The following is a 23,141-nucleotide window of genomic DNA, read 5'->3' on the forward strand; positions in this document are numbered from 1 at the left end:
AAAAGCCAATTCACAATGAGACATGACTATATACCTACCCAAAAGGCTAAAATGAAAAATACTGACAAATCACAGAAATATAATGTGGAGCACCTGAATGTCTCATACTGCTAACAACACTGAAAATTGGCATATTCAGCTTAAGAAAATTTCAGTAGGGCAGAAGGAAATAATTCATAAAGTTTAACGCAAAAGGGATAGAATTTACTTTTAAATACAAAATGTAAGTGTGTATACATAGTTACTAAATATAAGCACATTAGAAGGGAGAAACACATACCCAGAACTTCCAGTTTTAAAGGGAGGAGGTAATTTCTAAGAAGAAAATCATCTTACGTAAGGAATTAGGGAAAAAAGAATTCAACCATCAATATAAAATACAATACCTAACAGACTGCTTACAATGAGCCAAGTGCATTTCTGGTAAATTTCATTATATTAACTCATTTAACAGTCCCAAAGGACATAAGTATTGTTGTTAATCCCGTATTACAGATGAAAATCTGCAACATGGAAATTGAAAAATTTATAACCACAGCTGATCATCAATGGAGCTGCAAATAAAAGGAACAAAACTAAATCGACTATTTATCCTAACAGTGAACAGTTTAGATTTGCCTATCACAAACAAAAGTTTCATAGAATCAGGTTAATAAAATCCAGCCATATATTAAATAGCACATCTGTGATACAAATTCTGGGAATCTGGCTCCAGCATCAGTGGTTTTAACCACTAAAAGATACTGTTTGACAATGAAGGTTAAAGGGGGGAAAAAATAACCATAATTTAACAAACAGTATTAGAGATCCCAAGTTTAATTTCTATAGCAAATGAAATGATAATGTTGTATACAACTTTGCCAAAATAATTGAAAAGAAATAGGATTTCATACTTCCTCAAAACACAGCACTATGAATGAATCTTTTCACTAAGTTTTGGGATTTAAAAGTGATGGCTGCCTCAGGTGAGGGAAGGCAGGTGGACACAATGGGAAGGTATGAGCGGAAGTACATGGTTTTACATGGGTTGCTCACAGTCCTGCATTTCATGTTGATTCATATATTCATGATACATATTAAGGGTTTTTTTTATGTTTCTTTTTGAGAAATAGTGATCAAACACAAGTGGGGCATGGGAAGAAGGAGAGAGGGAGACACAGAATGTGAAGAAGGCTCCAGCCTCCAAGCTGTCAGCACAGAGCCCAACGTAGGACTCGAACTCAAACTCTGAGATCATGACCTGAGCCTAAGTTGGATGTTTAACCAACTGAGCCACCCACGTGCCCCTATTAAGTTCTTAAATAATGTACTAACCTAACAGCTATTCAAACAATAGGACAGCTCTCACTATCATATACTATTGTTCTGGTAATGCTACCTAAAGCAGGACAAAATGAAATCTACAATAGGAGTATTAGGAAGAAAGTTTTCATTGTTTTGATTTTGCAGATAAATGGCTTTTATACCTAAAAAATCCAAGAGGCTCAATTTAAGAATTTTCAAACTAACATCCTCAACAGAGAAATAACTGAATGAAATGTTACTACAACTGTTACTGAATTAGGTCTCTGTGTTTGATATGGAAGGATGGCCATGTGTTTTTTTCTTTAATTTTTTTTTTTTAACATTTATTTATTTTTGAGACAGAGAGAGACAGAGCATGAACAGGGGAGGGGCAGAGAGAGAGGGAGACACAGAATCGGAAGCAGGCTCCAGGCTCTGAGCCATCAGCCCAGAGCCCGACGCGGGGCTCAAACTCACTGACCGTGAGATCATGACCTGAGCCGAAGTCGGACGCTCAACGGACTGAGCCACTCAGGCGCCCCAGGCCATGTGTTCTTAAGTAAAAAAATGTGTACGATCTTATTTTTGTAGAAACTTTCATAGAATACACAAGTACTTAGCCATACAAATGTATATAATGAGCCAAAAGGTACTTAAGTATACAGCTCAAATTTTAACATAGGCTACATGGGATGGGTGTGATTCAAAGTGAATAGAACTACGTAATTAACATCTCACTGTCCATTAAGTCATTACAATAAACTTGTTTTTTAATTGTAATTTTTAGTTACATTTCTAAAAACAGCATCTGTAACTTTCACAGGCTTAATGTCTAATATCATTACTTTTTGAACTTTCTAATTAAGCAGTGCAACAAATGATAAAGTGACCTTTCCAAATATCTTAAATGGGCATTCAAAGCTCATGTGTCAATTACATCATCTTTATGAAATGTTTGTCTTTATTTATGTTCCAAGTCAAATACTAAAGTGATGTGCCATCCTTTATTAGTAACAAGCGTATTACGGCCCAAAACTAATTTAGAGCAAACCAAATCCATCAAATCAGGAACATCATGCAATGGATAATCTGCCCACTAGAACTTAAAGTGTTTAATTACATCTGTAAATACAACACTTAACCATATAGTGTTTTATAGAATGCATGGAGATTGTTTCACAATTTTTTAGTAGTTTATATCATGGATTATTTTCAACAATGTAATTAGGATCCATGATTCTACGTGAACATCCTCCCGGCACTTTATATTCAAAATATACTAAATTGAGTTTTCTATCCCTATTCCCAGCTTTACTTTCATTATGAGTAATAACCTATTACATGTAACTCACACTAAACAGTGCACTACCATTGAGCTCTTCTTGTCCTTTTACCCTTTTTATCTGGTCACCAAGTTGTGTCATTTCTCTTTCACAACCTTTTTCGTATTGCTCCTATTGTCAGTGTCTGTGTCTCTAAACTCATTCAAGTCCTTCTTAGAATATCAGCATCATGAATGCAAAATTAGACAAAGTCTCCAAAATGGCCCCATCATCTTCCATCCCGGTCCCTCTCACTCGTCCTTCATTCATGTCCAAACAAAGTCATTTTCAGGAACATCCCTGTTAGCTCAACAAGTTACCACTGATCCGCACTGCCCATAAGTCCAAGCCTTTCCCTATAGCCCACCACTAACACAATCGTCATACCACCACCAGCAAGCTATATACTCTTCAAAGACTAAGAACACTTGTGGGTGATGTGTTATGGCCCTTGTAAGCGCTCAACAAATGTTCATGGGAAGAAGGAAAAATTAGGACAAAGAATAGAAAATTGGGAAAGAGAAGAAAGGAACACACTTCGGGACACAAGGTTTAGGAGACTAGAAATTCAGGGTATGAGTAATCCTAACTGATGTACAATAGCAATTCAAAGATGGAGAGATTACCTTTGGTTTTCCTGATAGCAAGTGAAATATTCACTCTGGTCTCTACATAAGTTAGAATGGACACAAAGGCTCTGTATTTGACCAAATGAACAAATTTTATACTTCTACAATAGCAGGAAATTGTTTTTGAAAATGAGCATAAAATCAAAACAAGCATATTCTGGATCATCAACATTTCAAACCACTGGTAAAACAGTCAAAAGGGCTCCCAATTCAAAGAACTGCGTGTGCCTTGAAATAGTGATCTTATCAGATATTATAAAATCTAGCATACTTCCTCAGGATTTCAACTTTTCTGGGTGATCTGTCCTATTAGGCCACGCTATTGATGTTATTAACACTAGTGTGAATTATGAAAAAAGCACTTAATGAGTAACCACCATGTACTGGTACACTTCATATATGTTATCTCCTTTATTATTAATAGTTCTGTAAAGTAAATACTATTAGTATCCTCATCTTATAGGTGAAGAAAGTGGTGAATGGGAAGATTAAACTACCCAGGTAACAAAATAGGATTTTAGTATTCAGTAACAGATTTAGAAAAATCTTTAGTCCCCCATGATGTCAATTTTAGAAGTCTCTACCACCCTTACAGAATTATGACCTATAGCTTATAAAATTTATAAAGCTTTATTTCAAAGAGGTTTCCCAGTTAATTAGAACCCCACCTACTACTAGCAATAAATGTGCAATTATGGACTTGCCCGTGACTGGCTGAAACTTGAAACATAAACGAATTATTACATCACTAAGTCCTTGTTGTATCCCTGAATCAGTTTCTATTATAGTGCACATTTTAAAACAGACATGTGACACAGGTTACACACAATTTCAACAGCCACCAACTAAGTGGCATAACAAAGAAATGAATTCAGATTTCCTCAATATTCATTATTACATTTGAATTCCAGATCACATGACTCTTCAAAAGGTCACATGTGGTAATACATGTAGAATGTTAAGAATTTAGTAACTGGGGTCACAATGGAAAATGCTGTCTCCTACAAAACTAAAAGGAACTAGCTAGTCATATTCATGAAAATATAGGGTCTAGTCCTTCTTGAATTACAGAATCAGAGCTGAGGCAAGATTTGGTATACTGTCACTGATTTCTGTCGTGCACAGACCTGGGACAGACCCAGTACTGTCCTTTCACTAGGGAGGCCCTGAAAGAGAAAAAGAACACTGCAAATCCCCAAATCATTCCCATTAATCCTACATCCAGCAAGCAATTTTAGTTCCTTCTGCTACGAAGGCTGACAGGTCAAAGGGAACACAGGTCCAGTAGGTCAAGCATGAACTACCCTTTCTTCTCCTACATTCTCCAGAAGCCATCCCATGAGTTCACTCTCAAGATGTATAGGATAGGGCTCCCTAAAAAGCTGAATCAAGAATTCTTAAATAGATTAGGAGTTGAAAACAGGCACACATTCACTCCTAACTTCAAAACCTTTAGGACTGTTTTGGGTATAAAGAAATACAAGCTGGCTGTCCCTTTCAAGCTTCTGGCATCCCAACCTCTACACTTGAAGGGGATAAAAGATGAACTATGTAATCTTTGCATGTTACAAAGTCTTTTTTTCCACAACTCCAAATCCCGTCTTATCAGAAATTCTAAGCAAAGTAAGACAGATAAATTAGCCAACTGACAGTATAAAAATTTAGAGAGACAACTCTACATTGGCTAATGTGATACTCCAAACTCCTACTGTAAGGCTTCTTGGAGAGATGTTTGAAAATCTTACAAGTTAAATTTATACCCTAGTATCTGAAAATGCAGATGAAATAGAACATTTCATTCTTTAGAGAAAAATCATTTATTCAGAACTCATATGAACACTGATCTCTAGGGAGTTTATTTTACAATTCTACTTTATTAACCTCCCTACCTTCAGATCAGCCTTCGTGGCAATCCATTTTTTTTTTTTAATTTTTGAGAGCATGCACAAGGGATGGGGCAGAAAGACAGGGAGGAATAGAAGAATTCCAAGTAGGCTGCCCACTATCAACATGGAGCCCTATGTGGAACTCAAACTCCAGAACTGTGAGATCATGACCTGAGTTGAAATCAAGAATCAGATGCTCAACCAACTGAGCCACCCAGGTGCTCCCATGGCCATCCATTTCTAACCTATATCCATTTTATCATTTAACACATAACCTAAAACTGTTTTCCAAACTTTAGAGGAGTGCTCCCAAACTACAAGATTTCCCACATTATTGGACAGTCTGCCTCATGCCTGTGCAATCATTCCAAAAATACTTTGAGGTCATTTTAAGTACTAAGTATTCTAATACCTCTCAAAATGCAGTTACATAAGAGTGGGAATTTAAGCCTCTCTACTTGCTCTATCAAGTACTGATATAATACTTTTTTCCACACTATTAACTTGTTCATATTAATATTTTTAACATTTCCTATTAACTAGTTTGTCTTGAATGTTTTTTGGAAAAATTACGTTATAGCTCAAAAATCTAAAAGGTCATCTAACCTTGTGCTTTAACTCATTTTTGTCTACTGCTACTCTGGTCACTGTAAGTTATTCCTCCTAAATCTGTCGTTCCTGAAACAGGCCTCAAATGAAAATACTATTCTCATGTGAAAAATTCCAACTTTTGATATTTGCTTTAAAGAGTTTTTAAAAGAAATACTAAAGGTATTTTTCAAAGTACTTTTAATGTTTAAAAAAAAACTTAGGTCTAATTAAAGGCAGTCACTGAATATAAAATGTTAAAATTTAAAACTGAAATTTTAATGGTACTTAATATCTTTATCATGGAATTAGTTTTTATTCATATTGCTTTTGTCAGTTTTTATTAAGTCTACTAATTTTGGTGTGAATGTGTGGGAAAAACCTAGCTTTGAAATCACTGATAAACTGAATTCTTATTTTCAAATAGGTATCCTGTTATTTTACAGTGCATCTCAGGATTTACTATATCACTTTTTAAAAGAATGTTTTTGTCGATCTTAACATCAGGATGTTAATCTAACATCAGGTACGTTTATGTATATGCAAAGAAATCTGTATACTGCAGACTAACACAATGAGGGAGTTTTATCCCTTCAGATTACTGGCTCTCTTCCAAGAAAGAAAAGCCCAAGAAAGCAGCCTTCTTGGGGTAGGTCCAAAGGTCTGGATATTCTCCACATGAAACAGTGTATCTGTCGCCTGACCTGGCAATGGGCCCAACTCGTACTCTAGCAGTAATGATCTTCACAAAGAGTGGAACACAGGCTGGGACCAGCCAAGAACATGGACCATGCTTGTGCAGTTTCCCCTGCATTTGTACTCATTTTGAGAGCAGCCCAAGCTCATGTCTCCAGGTCTTTAAGTAGGGCAGCAATAGTGAATCAGATTCTAATTGCAAATAATTAAAGTCTTTACTTCCTTTTCATGAGGAATTATCACATGGGTAAGCAGTGGAGAGCCAAAGATTAAAATTTACCTCACTAAGCATTTGCAATTAAATTGTGTTTGGTAGACCAAAGGAAGACTGTAAAATGAGCTATATGGCTGATCAGTGATCTAAAACGATAGATTTACATTTATTGCTCTCCACAAGTCTATGGAGTTATTTTCACTTCTTTCCTTTACCTAGTGAGTACACATGTAAGATTAACTAAACAAAAATGAGGATATCCTTCTACAGCTCACATACCATGGTCCATCACTTTAATCATTCCCTTCAGGACCTTATCTTCTTGCTCTTTCAATGTGGCAAGGGAAAATTTACAAACCAAACAGACTCATGAAAACATTCACAGAAACTCTAAAGAAATTACCAAACCTAGTCTGGTAAAAACCTAAGGTGGACTTTCTATTTGAAAATCAATTATCTGAACAAAGGAGAAAGATACAGGGATCACCTTGGGATATGCAGAGGCAAACAGTTTTGCTAAAATTCAACATCCATTCACAATAAAAATTCTCAGGCTAGGAATGTAAGGGAACTTCCCTAAGTGGATAGGTAGTAAGGGAAGACTACAGACATTGCACACATTAGAAAAGGTTGAAAGTTTTCCTTGTAAAATTGATGAGGCAAGGATTTTCATTATTGCCATTTCTAGTCCATTTTGTTCTAGAACTCCTAGCCACTGCAATAAAGGGAGGGGGGGGAAGGCTGAAAGATTGGAAAATAAATAGCCATCCATATGATACTTCATGTACAAATCCAAAAGCATCAACAGATAAACTATTATAATATATGAGCAAAGTTGCTGAATATTAAAAATTACCTGCATTTTCATGCAGAGAAAAAAATTTAAGTTATACCATTTGCGATAAAAAAAAAATCACAATACCTCTACGAAGAGATGGAGAAGCTATTATGTGAACAACGAATTAATGGAGAAAATACCATATTGATGGGTTAGAAGACACATTATAGAGATGTCATTTCATCAAATTGATCTCTTGAACACGAAAATCAAAATTTTTCCCTTTGCGGAAACCAACTCTGATTCTAAGATTTATATGTAAATGCAAAGGATAAACAACAAAGATAATCTTGACAAAGTCAAGGGCTGCTCCTCCACATTTCAGAACTTCAAGAGCTATAATATTTTTTTAAATATAGTATGGTAGTAGCACAATGAATGGACTAATCGAAGTCCAAAATAGATCCACATATAGAAACACTTTTCTGAATAAATGATGCATTTTTAAAATTCCTATCAAATATTTTCAGGGGCACCTGGGTGGCTCAGTTGGTTAAACGTCCGACTTTGGCTCAGGTCTGATCTCACTGTTATGAGTTCGAGCCCCGCATCGGGCTCTGTGCTGCTAGCTCAGAGCCTGGAGCCCTCTTCAGATTCTGTGTCTCTCTCCCTCTCTCTCTCTCTGACCTCTCCTGCTCACACTCTGTCTCTGTCTCTCTCTCAAACGTTAAAAAAATATTTTTTTAAATTTCTATGAAATATTTCCATCAACAAAATAAAGTTTTATTTACCATTGCTTTTGATAGTTTTAAATCCCCTATTTTGGGATTTTGACAAAACAATGTTTAAAACAGATTGAGCTTTCATTCAAATAGGTTTTTTTATTTAATGTTCTACCTCAAAGTTTAACATGTGACTTTTGTAATGACGGTTTTCACAACAGAATTAGAACCCAACAAGGCCACCTAAAAATAATTCATTTAAGTCTCTTCACAATACTTTTGTTCATGCCAAGACTTTTGAACGCCTTCAGTTAACACATTTGAGGTCAGCAATCATCGCTACTTTGCAAATTCAATAATCAGTTCCAAATCTTCATATTCTTTTAATTCCTAACACCATTTAGCAAATTAATCTGTAGTATCTTTTTGAAAAGTTCACATAGCTTTGGGGCACACATTCCTGTCCTGTCTTCCTGACCGCTTCATTTTTCCTAGTTTAATCCTCACCTCTCCAAGTGCTAAACATTGGCATGTGTCACCATTCAGTTCTTGGACTTTCTCTTCCATACTCTTATCTATTCCCTACGCAATTGCGGGCAGCCTTAAAACATAGGATACTCCTAAGTTATTCCAAGTCCAGACCTCCATACCAACCTTCCCATTCATCTTCTATTGCCTACTTTACTAGTCTCCTCCCAGATGTCTGACTGGGATCTCAAAGTCAAATTATGAACATAGGGGAAGGGAAGCAAAAATAAGATAAAAATAGAGGGAGACAAACCTTAAGAGACTTAAATACAGAGAACAGAGTTGCTGGTGGGGTGTTGTGTGGGAGGGATGGGCTAAGTGGGTGATGGACCTTAAGAAGGGCACTTGTTGGAATGAGCACTGGGTGTTGTAAGTGATGTATCACTAAATTCTTTTCCCAAAGTCATTATTACACTATATGAAACCAACTTGGATTTACACATAAAATAAATCGGATGTTCCTTCCTAACCTGTGGTTCCCACAGCCTTACCCATTCTTGGTAAATGAAAACTCCATCCTTCATCTGCTCAGGCAAAATTAAACACACACACACGCATGTGCACGCACACACACATTTTAGGATAATGTGACCACTCCTGTCAACACTCAGCCCCTCACACCTGTCCAAAGTGCATATTGAACGTGGCTACTTCTAACTTCATGGCTACACCCTAAATTCAAGAGGTCAGCATTGCTCAACATAATGATTGCATTATCTTTCTTGCTTTGTCACTTGTTCTGCTAGCTTTTCTCCATGTAACTATCTGAGTGATCCCTTTAAAATGCAGGCTGATCATGTCCCTCTTCTGTTCAAAATCCTACAGTGGCTTCCAAGGTTAGTCGTAGCCAAAATACCTAATGTGATTTATAATATCCTATGTGCTGGGGTGGATTCACCATGAACCTAAAGCCGCTTAAAACTTCTGGTCTCTCGCAAAAATCCCTTTTAAGGCCTTGAGAAGAATCCTAGAGATTTTGCATTCATAATTTTTCTATTTTTTCATAAAGCCCCCTAATTTGTTTAGTGTTCAAGCCCCACAACCTGGATCCACCCACAACTACTCGACTTAGCCTCCCACAAACACTGTGACTTCATCTCCTACTACCCTCCCTCCTTCCCTATGCTTGTACAGGCTGGTTATGGGACATATTAAACAGGCCTCAGCACCTTTGTAGTTTCCATGAAGGAGGTACTCAAATATTTTACAAATGAAGGAACAAATGAACAAACAAATCCATGTTGGGACAAGGTTGAGTGAGGCCTCAGCCTCCGGAGCTATTAATGTGGAACAAGAACAAGAACCTCCCCTTAGCAGTCGGCTCTTTTCTTCATTTACTCATTTGGAACATGGAAAACCAGTACAGGTCTTACCAATGCACTCATTTGCTCTCCTTCCTCCAGCCCACCATGAGGTAGGAAACAAAGGGCTATGTATTGACCCTACGCCATATATTTTCTCTTTTCCAGATGAGTACTATGAATGGAGCCCTCTAGGGCTAGTAGTGGATATACTAAAAAGAAGTCAGAAATGTCTATTCGCCATTGCAAGATATTTTGAAGATCACAACATAAACTTTACCTTTGGCCTTTCAATTTGTACTTTTCCCATCCCCCAAATAAAATGCTGAGGAATGTGTGTCCCAAAAAGCCAAGTGAATAATCCCAATCTGCTATCATATATACATAATTACTGGATATAGAAGAGAAAGGAGTTAACCTAAAACTCTGAACAGTGTCACACTAAGAATATTACTGGTCCTTGTACATAGCCTGTATGTTAGTTACTAATATCTCAGTCCTCTATCCATTCCACCTCTCAGCACAAGTTTAGCTGTGAATCTACGGATGCCAAAAATATCCTATATTCTATACCTCTCATCAGTTTTGGGCACCTCATTTTGTAGTGCTCAAAGTTACCTGAATTTTTCCAACACCAATCACAACTGTCCACCTGTTGGTGAACTATTTGGTTTTCCCTACCCAGCATCTATTTATCTAACAGCCCCCGGCTTCAAATTGGGTGTCTATCCCCAAACTCCATCTATGATACAGTTGCATTGTCCTGACTCCACAAGCAGGGTGGCTGATCATAGCTCTGCTACCAGTAACAGCAACTGGTTGAGGCCAAGTCAGGTCAAACAAAATCAGACCCTATATACCAGGACCTCAGTTTGAACTATCGGGGGAGAGGACTCCCAACACCCACTGGATTGCTTTTAAGTTAAAGCCCAAATCCCTTGAAGTTTACTGATACCTTCACTAGTTTGCTCCTCCTTACCTCTCCAGCATCACATCATCTTGCCCCCTGATATCCTACACCTTAACTACTTTTAGTTACTTAAGTGGTTCAAGCACTGTCTCATCACCAGGCATTTGTACATACTGTTGCTTCCATCTGGAATACTTTTTATCCTCTCCCTTTCTCCTGACCAATTCCTGCTCATCTTTTGGGTCTCAGATAAGGAGTTATTTTTTCTTCAAAGAAGCCTTCTCAGACAACCCCATCTGAGCTATGGTCTTTCCAGGAGGCCCCAAATCACCTTCTGAATGAACCTTGTCTTACAGACCTGAACAGAAAGGTTATTTTGGTACTAATTCCTCACTTGTTTGCACAACAGTTACTGTATTATGTAACATAGTACTACTTGCTGTGAAGAATGTAAAAGATGGAATAAAATGCTATTTTTTTTTTTTTTACTTTAAGGAACATAAAACCTTCAAGTTAATAAGTGAGATAGCAGGGATATAGAAATCCAAGATAGTGTTAATTACATGCAGAACAATACAGCCCCTACATTGAGATATTTTATAGCTTGATATTCTAAAGACCACATTCTTAATCTTACAGAATTATAAGCAGGTAGGTACATTAGCCACATGAAAATAAGGTGCTAATTATAAAATAGCAATTTTCAGTAAAGCAAGGGTCTAAGAATGTACAATTAGTCAGAGACCTAGAAACGAAGGACTCTAATCATTTTTTTAATCACATTTTCATCTGTATAAATGAAGAGTATCTTAAGTATTTAAATCAACTCCTATTTAAAGGTATTTTTAAAAATAAATCTGAAATGTTATGGAAGTGGAAGATTAAGGAGAGATTGCCTAAAGACTAAGTGACCAAATAGGAAACAAGCCAAAGGAAATCCAAGGTGTAGATCACAGAGGAGCAAGCACTGTGAGAAGGGTCAATGGAAATGTATTCCACTTCTGCAGCAGAGGCATATATTGCTGTCTAGTAAAAACTCATAAGGACTTTACCAAGTTGCGAAGTGACTAAAAACCTTACCTAGGAATTTCAAAGACAAGAAGTGCACCAACTTAAAACAAAGATGGCAAAGGTCTTAATGGCAGAACAGAAAAAACAGATGTGCAATCTATTTCAAAGAAGGGTTAATAGTCTCAGACCCTCCTCAGCAGATTTAACAAACCCATGAACCAGCATAAGCAGACAGGAGTCAAAATAAATTTGAAATCCTAGCAACAAATGAGAAACTAATTTTAAAAACTGAAAGGTAATCAGATTGTAACTGATTTAGTTTGACACCATTATGTTCAAGACACTGGCAGATTTTACTCTTCAGTTAAAGGTTATGATTAGGATAGCTTCTCTTATACCTTAAAATTCATAATCTCTCCTATACATTTCCAAGGCAGCACAGAGAAGTCATCAAGGGAAAGAAACCTTACCTTCAAAATTAAGAATACATCATTTCTACCCACAATTTTTCCAGTATAGCATAAATATATAATCCTTGCATAAAGAGAAGATTTTTAGAAACCTTTTAGGGTTTATTTTTGAGAAAAAACACTTGGGGAAGGGGCAGAGAGAGGGAGACAGAAGATGGGAAGCTGGCTCTGTGCTGTCAGCACTCCAACTTATGAGCTTATGAATGATGCGGGGCTCAAACTTATAAACCATGAGATCACCTGAGCTGAAGTCAGATGCTCCACCGCTACCCAGGTTCCCCTAGAAAAACTTAATTCTTAGGAGTGGACAGGTAGTTCTTCCTAGAAAGAACTATTATTACCACACATGAAATGTAAGATTAAAGTTACTTTCCATGTTCTGTTTTCAAAATGCACTTGATCAGATTAAACACACACTCTGGTTCCCTTTTCACATCATTCACCGGATGTGGGAATTAGCCACCTCGTTAGAAATACAAGGTAAGAGGCACCTGGATGGCTTAGTTGGTTACATCAGCCTCATGATTTTGGCTCAGGTCATGATCTCACAGTCCTAACATCCAGCCCCACGTGGGGCTCCATGACGAGCATGGAGCCTGCTTAAGACTCTCTCCCCCTGAGCTCCTGCTCTGTCAGAAGAGGAAAAAAAGAAAAGCAAGTAGTACCGGATAGGATTTTAGAGAAAACAGGACTTCAAAGCTCTGGGACACTGCCACAGACTTAACACAAAGCATCATATGCAGAAGATTGATCCTGGTTCTTGGGATACATTATTACCCATAAATTTCATTCTGTGAAGCAGAGCACCCAACTGGCAAAACAGGTCTTTTAAGAATGCTGTCCGCGTCGAACTGTCACAGCACTGTCAGGCTTTCCCCCTCACAGAAACCATCTGTAAAAGCTCACAATGATCACAGCTTATCGTTCTTCCAAGGGTCGGGAAGAGGACCATGAAGAGCATTCTGAGAGTTTTTCATAATCCATATTAGGCAGATGTAGTGCTGAGGATTCATAATCTCAAACATCTTAAAATTTCACAATTTAGGATCTTTGTTTTGCGGATAAAATTTAACATTACTGGGACAACTGAAGAATGACTACTGAAGAAACTATTCCAAAGGGCACAAATGTTAATTAACAAAGCAAAAAGGGTGATTTGAATGGTTTGGGCAGATGATGTTATTCAAATATCAGTATTTTCTAGATAATAGGACTTTCAAAAAGTAGCACTTGCTAAATTTCCATTATAGTATGTGTTTGATTTAGAGTTTAAACAAAAAAAAAAAGGCTTCTTTGGTGGGGAGGGGTACAAATGGAGAAGAAGGTGGAGGAGACTGGTGGTTTCTTTTCAAGTTTATCAAAGTTTATTAGTTCAAAATATTGGCCACGGTCAGGGACCTTGGAAATCTTTAAGATTCTGTAAACGGGTGGCTAACCAAACATGACAGTTTCTCCCCCACCCCCAATTGAAAAATCCTAGCTTTACGTTATAATACAAAAGACGTGGTAATACTGGTCTCAAGTTCCCTGTGCACCTTTTGCCAGAAGCACGTCCATCCCACTGCCCAATGGACACCTCAGTGTCCTACTGACACCTCACTTTACTCATTTCCTATAACTGCCTGGTCCCTGTAACTATGAGGTACTCAAGTTAATAAAAAACTGGAAACTTGACCTGTACTGAAACAAATTCATTAGCCATTTATTACCTACTGTAGGTTAAGATCCAGAGAAGTAAATTCTCCAAGTCAGTAGGAGAGCCAGAAGTACAACTCTGTTACCAGACCCCTGGCTTCCTAAGTCAACTGTGGCCCCTGCCGACACTAAAGACACCCATATTTCTTCAAACCAATGCTGATTAAGTCTTTAAAAGGGAAATAGCTTGTATAGAAGTAAAATTTTACTTAAAAGAATTCTCATGCATTCATAGGATTATCCGCCTGGGTTATACACAGAACAATCTTTACCATCTCAAAGCTGAGGAAAAAGCTTTCAAGGAAATTATCTTCAATTTAGTCTTTTATGTGCAATTCACTTGACGTCTAAATCCTCTGTTGCCAACATAGCTGCTTTCAGTCCCCTGGGCTTGAGTCTCTCCTCATTCAAATCCAAAATTATTTCTTTTAAATATTAGAGAAAGAGAGAGAGAGAGAGAAATGCAAGCTAGTAGAAGAAGAATCCCAAGCAGGCTCCCATGCGGTCAGTGCAGTTGACGTGGGACTCAATCCCACAAAAGGGGAGATAACGACCTGAGCCAAAACCAAAAGCTGGATGCTTAACCAACTGAGCCACTCAGGTGCCCCCCAAATTATCTTTAAAACTAAAGCCGCTGAGTACTACAACCTTAGAAGCTACAGATGGTCTCTGCTTTAACAGTAGGGTCTCCTCAGTACCCATAAGATAGCCTACACAATCCTACACTCCTTTGATATCTGCACCTGTGTGCCTTCATTTTGCCCTACTTTCCACACTCACCACACACATCAGGACTCTGGACATACAAATACTCTTCCCCTCTAGTTTGTTCTAACTTTTACAGATTGAATGATTTCTGATTTGGCTCTCAACCACAGGACCAAAATGTGCTCTGCTTATGTCTGCCAGCACAGTCCAGCTTTCACAGGCACACTGAAATTATTTTTAATTTTTTTTTTTTTAACATTTATTTGAGAGAGAGAGAGAGAGACAGAGACACAGAGCATGAGCAGGGGAGGGGCAGAGAGAGGGGGAGACACAGAATCCGAAGTAGGCTCCAGGCTCTGAGCTGTCAGCACAGAGCTCGATGCAGGGCCCGAACTCACCTACTGTGAGATCATGACCCGAACCGAAGTCGATCACTCAACCCCAGGCACACTGAAATTATTAAAAATCCTCTCACTACAAACCTCAGTATCTGTTTTACTTCCTGCCCAACGGAGGACCTCTCCACTACTATAGTAATAAACCCTTTTGCCCATGCTTTCCCCACACTCCTTCCTGCCTCCTGACCAACCCACATGCTTCATAGCTTGTCATGGGGTGGCATGTCCCCTTCTCTTGTGAATTGTAAAATTCTTTCAAAAGGTAGTTATTTCCAGGTCTGTCACCTTACCATACTTGATCTAAACTAATCTTGGGTGCTTTTTTTTTTTTTTTTTAATACAAGTCCCCTCTACCATCAACCTTTTACTTTTGCTTCGAAAATGCCCAAAAATCCTTCACAATGAAGATTAGGTGCTTTAAGTATCACTTCCTTGGTAAAAACCCAGGAAGTTGCTGCTCAGCCCCTTGAGTTGCTTGTAATACAGCTCCTTGCCCACAGCAGCCTCGATTCAGTTTGTGATTTCTGTTCTTGTGTTCTTTTACCACCCCCAGGGCTTTGAGAACCTGAATGAAGAGAATCACTCAAGTTTTACCCAGTACATTCCTTGGCACATGTTAGGGACTCCAAGACTAAGGATAAGTTTAGAAAAAACTAGGAAAAACACAGAAACTTTGAAACTGGCCAACATCATCTAAAACGCATTGAAAGACCTTTCATTTTACTCATGTCAAGTCCCGTTTAATAGAAGAAATGTTTTAAGCTCCTAAACTCCTGACACTGAGAGGAGAGGGGCAGAGTAGCAAGGGAAAAGACTGCAGAGCTTACCAGGACCAGTTCCGCTCTGCCGTGGGTGACAAGGGGGATAAGCAAGAGCAGAACTGCATGTAAAAACCCAGAAGAGGGGCGCCTGGGTGGCGCAGTCGGTTAAGCGTCCGACTTCAGCCAGGTCACGATCTCGCGGTCCGGCAGTTCGAGCCCCGCGTCGGGCTCTGGGCTGATGGCTCAGAGCCTGGAGCCTGTTTCCGATTCTGTGTCTCCCTCTCTCTCTGCCCCTCCCCCGTTCATGCTCTGTCTCTCTCTGTCCCAAAAATTAATAAAAAACGTTGAAAAAAAAATTAAAAAAAAAAACCCAGAAGATATTTCATTCCCAACCTTTTCAGAGCCTCCCCCTTCTGAGGTTTTAGTTTTGTTAGGGTGGATGATGGTAGCGTACAGAGGCTGTTTGCTCATTTTGTGGGGTTTTGGGGTGTTTTGCCATTTTGACTCATTTTACTTAGACAATGTCGGAGGTCTACCTGGAGCCTGGCATCCACAATAGTTAGGTTTGGCAACCAAATGTAATTTGTATGGCCTCAAGGAGCCACTGTCAAAACTGATGTTGAAAACAACCATCAAGGCTTGAAAGCACTATGAACTGCAACACTTTAGGGCCATAATGAATTAAGACCATCAATAGAAATGTGGGGAAAAAATGACTTTCCCTTTTCCCCTTAACCTTTTTGGTTCATGTGCTCACTCAATCTTTAGACCAACCCATCTGAAGAGGTCCTTCTGAATCAAGGTTCACCTGTGGAATAGAAGATCCTACAAGTATGTCTGAACAATAATACATGAATTGGGGAAGAAAAAGCCTTTGATAACATTTTACTAATTATGTTCACAAGTCTCCATTTTGCCTAACAAAATGATGATTAGCAGCTAATTATTTAGGCCATTAATTGATTGCTTTGTGATTAAAGATACGTAGGTTAGTTGTACTTAAATTACCTCCATTTTTACGACTTGTAAAGGATACAGTCTTCGAGGTTTTAGTAGATAAATGTGGAAAAATTGTGATTAAAAAATGAAATTCCATAACTTTATTTAATTTTGTGTTTTTGTAATAAATGTGTAGTATAAAAAATTTTTAAACAAAAGACTGGCTTTTCTTGTTCCATTCTCTTTCTGATAATGAACACTGATTGTGAATGCAAAACCCTGCATATCATTATGTGAAACATTTATGCATTCAGAGTGTCTACTTGGTGGTTTTCTTCTTAAGAAGCTAAACAATTCATTAAACAAGCTGCTCCTGAATGGTAGATCAGAACAAGCATAAGCTGCCTTCTGTAGAATTCTATTGTGAAGCTGTACCCATTTGTGTTTTCTTTGAAGCCATAAAAATGAAACCCTTATGCTCATATTAAAAGCATAAGAAAGGCATCTATTATGTCAATAGATTTAAAACACGGCCTTAGACACAGTGAGAACCACTCCAAAATGGCACGCTTATAATAGCAAAGGTTAAGAAGTGCATTCCCAGAGAAAACCTTCAAAGGCCTACATATCATTATATCCCAAAACAGATGGCATTGCAGTGTTGGGACTATACTTTATGGACACCTACAATCTCAAATCCTTTCTAATCCCAGTCCTTTGTCTAGATTTTGTACTTTGATGATAACTGCAGGTGCCTTTCTCCGTTCTTCAGAGAATGACACAAGGATATGAAGATTCACGTACACACATGGACACAACTCTTAACAGGACTTCTATGCAATGCACTAATTTTACTAGCAACAGATTTGTACTTTATAGATATGTATGATTTATATTTTACAGATACCTACTATTCCTAGATTCTAATCCATTATAATTCTTTGGTCTGAATTTTACAGAAACAAAAAAATATCATTCATTATTGGAAGCATAAACTCATAAAAACCACTTTGTAAAACAATATACGGAATTTTCTAGTATCTGTGTATATACTTGGGAAAACCTCAAACACAGCAGATGGAGACAAGAAAATTCACAGCAGCATTGTTTATAATGACAAACTGCAAATAACCCAAAAGTTTATCTATAGGAAAATGGATATATGGCCTGTAAGATACTGCAGAGCAAGACTAAACCCCTGTTACACACACCAACATAAATCTCAAAATACGGAGTAAGAGTCAGAAAACTACACACAATGTTTCTTTTACAAAGTTGAAAGCATAGAAAATTGGACAACGGGTTATTACTTTGGTTCTTCTTTAATTATCTAAAATTCTGCTAAGAAAAAGCATACTAGTAGTGTGACTAGTAAATGGATTAAAGTTTGATTATTAAATCTCATGCAGAATACTTTTTTGGATCTAAATTTATTTTACAAAATTGCCTACAAACTAATTTCTAATGGGTCCTTACAGGTCAAGAAAATTTGTTTTAAATATACTTCAGAATTTGAGGAACATATGTCAATTCTAACCCACAAGAATATTTAAATAGTGTAATTTTACCAAAAAAGTTTTACTCCATAGTTTACCTGAAACTTCACAAGGCTGGGGAGATTGCAGAAAATAGCTGCTCTTTAATTCCTGCCTGTATATAAGATGTGGCTTGTTATGATCATCTTCAGGTTCACTCCCATCTGCCTTCATTATAGGTTCTAAGAAATATTCACCATCATGCGCTTTAAATGTTCCCATCTGAAAAGAAAGAAAATAATTAACTTTGTCACTAAGAAGGGAAAGCATGCAGCGTCAGTTTTAAGTGAGCACACGGATGCAGGACATCCAGAAGTCTATTCATTCACTGTCATCCACTAAACATAACGTTTCCTTGCCATGATGACCCAATACATAAGAGCGTGAAGGGAACCAAGACTGGACAGCTTTCTAATAGGCAGTGTTGTGATGACCTGCATTCCAGTAAAAAGAATGGCATAGGCAATGTCCTCAGGATGGAAAAAAAAAAAAAAAAAAAAAAAAAATCTATCACCTTCTATAATAAGAGAGCCTGTTTAGCTTGGTTTATATAAGGCAGTGAGTTTTCTGGGGTCAGATAAGAGATCTTGAAGGTGATGCTAGCAATTTACAATTTGTAAGCCGTGGAGAGCCACTAAAGAGTCTTCACGAAGATCTATCTTCTGAATTCCAGAAGCCACAAACTTGTTTTTCAATATCCCCACTTGGATAACTAGTAGCATTCTCAGCCTAAACATGTCCAAATCAAAACTCCTGATTTTCAGTCCAAACCTGCCTTTTCAATGGTCCCTATTTCAGTAAATGGCAACAGTATTATTCCAAATGTTCAGGCCACAAGTCCTTAGAAGTCAAGGATGAGCTCTTATGCCTAAGGTAACATCCTACATTTAAGTCATCTGCAAATCCTGATAGCTCAGCCTTCAAGGTATAACTGAAATCCAACTGCTTCTGCCAAGTTTTACTAACACATCCATGATCTAACCTAATGTTTTGTTTCCTCTATAAACCAACAGTCCTTTAGTTTAGGGTCTATGGAGGAGTCACAGTAATTTCTCTTTAAGTCTAGATCAATGTTCTTCAACAAACATGACCAAGTCATTCAGTAAAATCCAACGTCCTTACAATAATCTATGATGTCCTGCTGTGCTCACATCTTGCCCCTACTATGCCTCCAGGCACACAGGTAACTAATTCTGACTTCTCCCACTTCTACCCTGGCTCCTTCTAGAGCTCCACTCCTGGCGTGTCTCTGCGATTTCTCAAATATGACAAGATGTGTTCAGCTCACCTCAGGACCTATCCCCTTACTAAAACTTCTGCCTTCAAGCACTTTCCTAATGGCTCCTCGAACACTTGTTTCAGATTTCTGCTCCACATTCACCACCCCACATGTCAACCCACCTCCTAGATCTATCCCTCTTATCCTGTTTCATTTTTCTTCAATGTACATATCAATACCTCTTATTTTTGTCTGATACAATCCACTAAAACATAAGCTCTGTAAGAACAGAGCTTTTGCCCACACTTCTCTCTGCATGCCTCTCATGTCTGCCCCATACCAGATGTCGGGGTATATATAACATTAGTGAATAAGACTAGAAGGGTCAACTATACTAAAAAAGACTAAGGTAGAAAGTTTAGCTTAGTAACTGTGTGTTATAGATGGTGGGGGGAAAAATACTAGCAGTTATAAGAGGCTACAACATGAAGACAAAACCTCAATTGCAGTGACAGCAATAGCATGACAGTTGGGAGAGAATGATTACAAGTTATCAATGCCTGAGAAAAGCAAAAAAACAGAGGGAGGATTTATGATATAGAGATTAACTGTTTGGTAAAATAGGGGTTACCGAAACAACTCCAGAAATGTTAAGATTCCAAAACAGACCCTTTTTCTACCCAACAGAAAAAGAGGTCAATTACATCACAAAAAAACTCATGTCTTTGATTTTACAGAGAAATTCCACCAAACCTTGAAAAAGCAGTTAATTCCAGTGTTATTTGAAATTTTCCAAAACATAAAACATGTAAGTTCTTTTTAAGAAGGGAGTGTGATCTTAGAGCAAAACCTGATAAAGACAGCACCAAAACAAAAACACAGGACAAGCCCATATAGATCGAGATCAAAGTCCTAAATTTTACCAGCAAACCTAATTCAGCAACCTGCGAATACATGACAAAATGGAATTTCCTAGAAGAATGTAAGGATGGTGTAATACTGGGAATTTTCTTGTTTTTTGCAGTAGGCTCCATGACCAGCATGAAGCCCAACATGGAGCTTGAACTCAAGACCCTGAGATCAAGAGTGTGACTTTTAACTGACTGAGCCACTCAGGCACCCCCAATACTGGGAATCTTAATTCGTTACAATCCCCTATGTGAATTTAAAAGAGATCACAGGACTTCTAAAAAAAATTTAACATTCTTCATTTTAAAAACACCCATAGAATATAAAACAAGTGCTTAAGATAAACTATCCCAGCCCAGAGATGATGTCACATGTAAGACAGATTAAAGATCAAGAATAGATTGCAAAGGGAGAGTTAAAAGTATTCATAGATGCAATCAGCATGTACCTTAATAACTGAAAAGCTACTATAAGTGATTTCAGGGAGATAAAATACAGGTCTAACAAGTTTTCACATATATGAACAAACACCCATTAGATGATATTATGAAGAAATTATCCCATTTACAGATTAAATGCCCAGGAACTCAAATTTGTAAGATGTTAAATCACTACTAGAGAACTACAAACTAAATGGAACCCAGTGCCATGTCCCTGAGTAATAAGATTTCCCAGATGAATCTATAAATTTAACAAGACTCTAATTTTAATAACTATATTTAATATGTAAACGTCTGAAGTACATATGGAAAAATAAAGCAACCAAGAGAATTCTAGAGAACAGGGAGGTAGGACTAGGACTATTTAGATATTAAGATAGGATACAGCCACATTAAATTCTTCAATGCTAGCACATGATAAGCCCAAGGCTAATTAAGGAAGGCTAATTAATCCTACAGGATTCAAGACTTGTGCATAGACAACATCTCAAATCAGTAAAAATATTTAGGAGTATTGCAACATGTGGGCAGATATCCAGAATAATTTGGATACTTCCTACATAGAATTCAAAAGATCAGTGATGTAAGCTTTTGAAATAAAACCATAACAGCACTAGAAAGTAACAAGAGAATGCCTTTATCACTTTGGAATAGGACAAGTCATTTTAATCCTGACTCAAAACCTATAAAAAAGAAAATATTAGGGGCACCACCCAGGTGGCTCAGTCAGTTAATTGTCAGTCTCTTGACTTCAGCTCAGGTCATGATCTGATCTCATGGTTCACGGGTTTAACCCCATACTGGGGCTCTGTGCTGATGGTGGAGAGCCTACTTAGGATTCTCTGTCCCTCTCCGATTTGTGTGCATGCACTCACTTTCTCTCAAACTAACATTTTTAAAAATGTTAAACTTCACTCAGGAAGAATATAGCGAGAAGCCATTTTCAACTAGGAAATTGGCAAAAATGTAAGTTTTTATAACATACTTCAAATGTGTCTGAAAAAACAGATACCTTCATACATTACTGTTAGAAGGTAGATTAGTGCAATCACAATACAAAGCAGTTTGGTGATATCTAACACCATTACAAATGCATTTGCTTTTTGAGGCAGTAATTCCCCTTCTGAGAATTTCTATTACCGATCTACATTTCCAAATATATGAAGTAACAAAGTTATTAACCATAGCATTCTTAACAGCAAGATACAGGACCTAATCCCAAGACCACTGACATGTACATAAACTATGGTACAGCCACACAATGGGATATTTTGTGGTTACAGGCAAAAAGTAAACATTGCATGTAGTGATATGAAAAGGCCTCCAATTATTTAAAGCAAAATACTACACCAAGATGTATAGTTCACAACCATTTGTGTAATAAAGAGAAACACTGAACATTTGTTTGCCTGGGTGCTAGTAAAGAAACTAAGGATTAGAAATAGTACAGGTGAAGGTATATTACTTCTTTATAGGATACTGTTTGATCTCCTCAGAGCATTACATGTTATCTTCGTGCGTTTATTCTTTATAATTATTCTCCCTCACTAGACAAGAGGCTTCATGTAGGCAGAGACCTGAGCTCTGAATCTCCATGGTCTAATACAGTATCTGACAGAGTAGGCATAGTGCAGAGTATTTGTTCAACCATTAAAACTATGATTCCCTCAGCTTCTGTTAAACTGAGGTAGAAGAGAAATTAGGACACAAGCTGGAGCTAGAACATGGAGACTATTGCATGCAGGGAGGTTTTAATCAGGAAAGCCTTACCATAAACAAATGAGAAAAATTACATCCTTATGATCATGAACGTGTAACTAAAATTAGCATTTTCTTCAAGTGGGAACATAGGCAACAAATCCCAGTGATATTGCCGATGGCAAGGCGATTTTTCATCATGTTCGAAGAGGTTTGCGATCTCACAATAGGTTGATACTCAATATTTAGTTATTAGATATTTAATGCACAAGTAAACACTTACATAGCTTTTTAATATCTTGATAACTATCTTTCAATATAGTTTTGTGCAGGGGCTTTAAAACATTCTGGGAAGGGTTCCATGGGCGAATTATTAAAGGGTTTGAAGAGAAGTGGGAAGAGGGACAAGAGTCAACGCAGTAAGTCTGAAAGATCAGATCTTTGTGCAGCTAAGATCTTTACATCAGCAAGGGAAGAGTTGGTGGCAGTTGTAGGTAGTC

The 23,141-nt window shown here is 37.7% G+C and overlaps 1 protein-coding gene across 1 annotated transcript in view; it reads right to left on the reverse strand.

Moving 5' to 3' along the window:
- ADAMTS20 (ADAM metallopeptidase with thrombospondin type 1 motif 20) overlaps positions 1-23,141 on the reverse strand; it is a 177,954-nt gene that overhangs the window by 140,501 nt on the left and 14,312 nt on the right. Inside the window, exon 3 of the mRNA XM_030322578.1 lies at positions 18,435-18,597. Coding sequence (XP_030178438.1) covers positions 18,435-18,597 — 163 coding nt within the window. The remainder of the gene's footprint in view (positions 1-18,434; positions 18,598-23,141) is intronic.

This window comes from Lynx canadensis, chromosome B4, assembly GCF_007474595.2.
Source record: "Lynx canadensis isolate LIC74 chromosome B4, mLynCan4.pri.v2, whole genome shotgun sequence".
Taxonomy (NCBI): Eukaryota; Metazoa; Chordata; class Mammalia; order Carnivora; family Felidae; genus Lynx; species Lynx canadensis.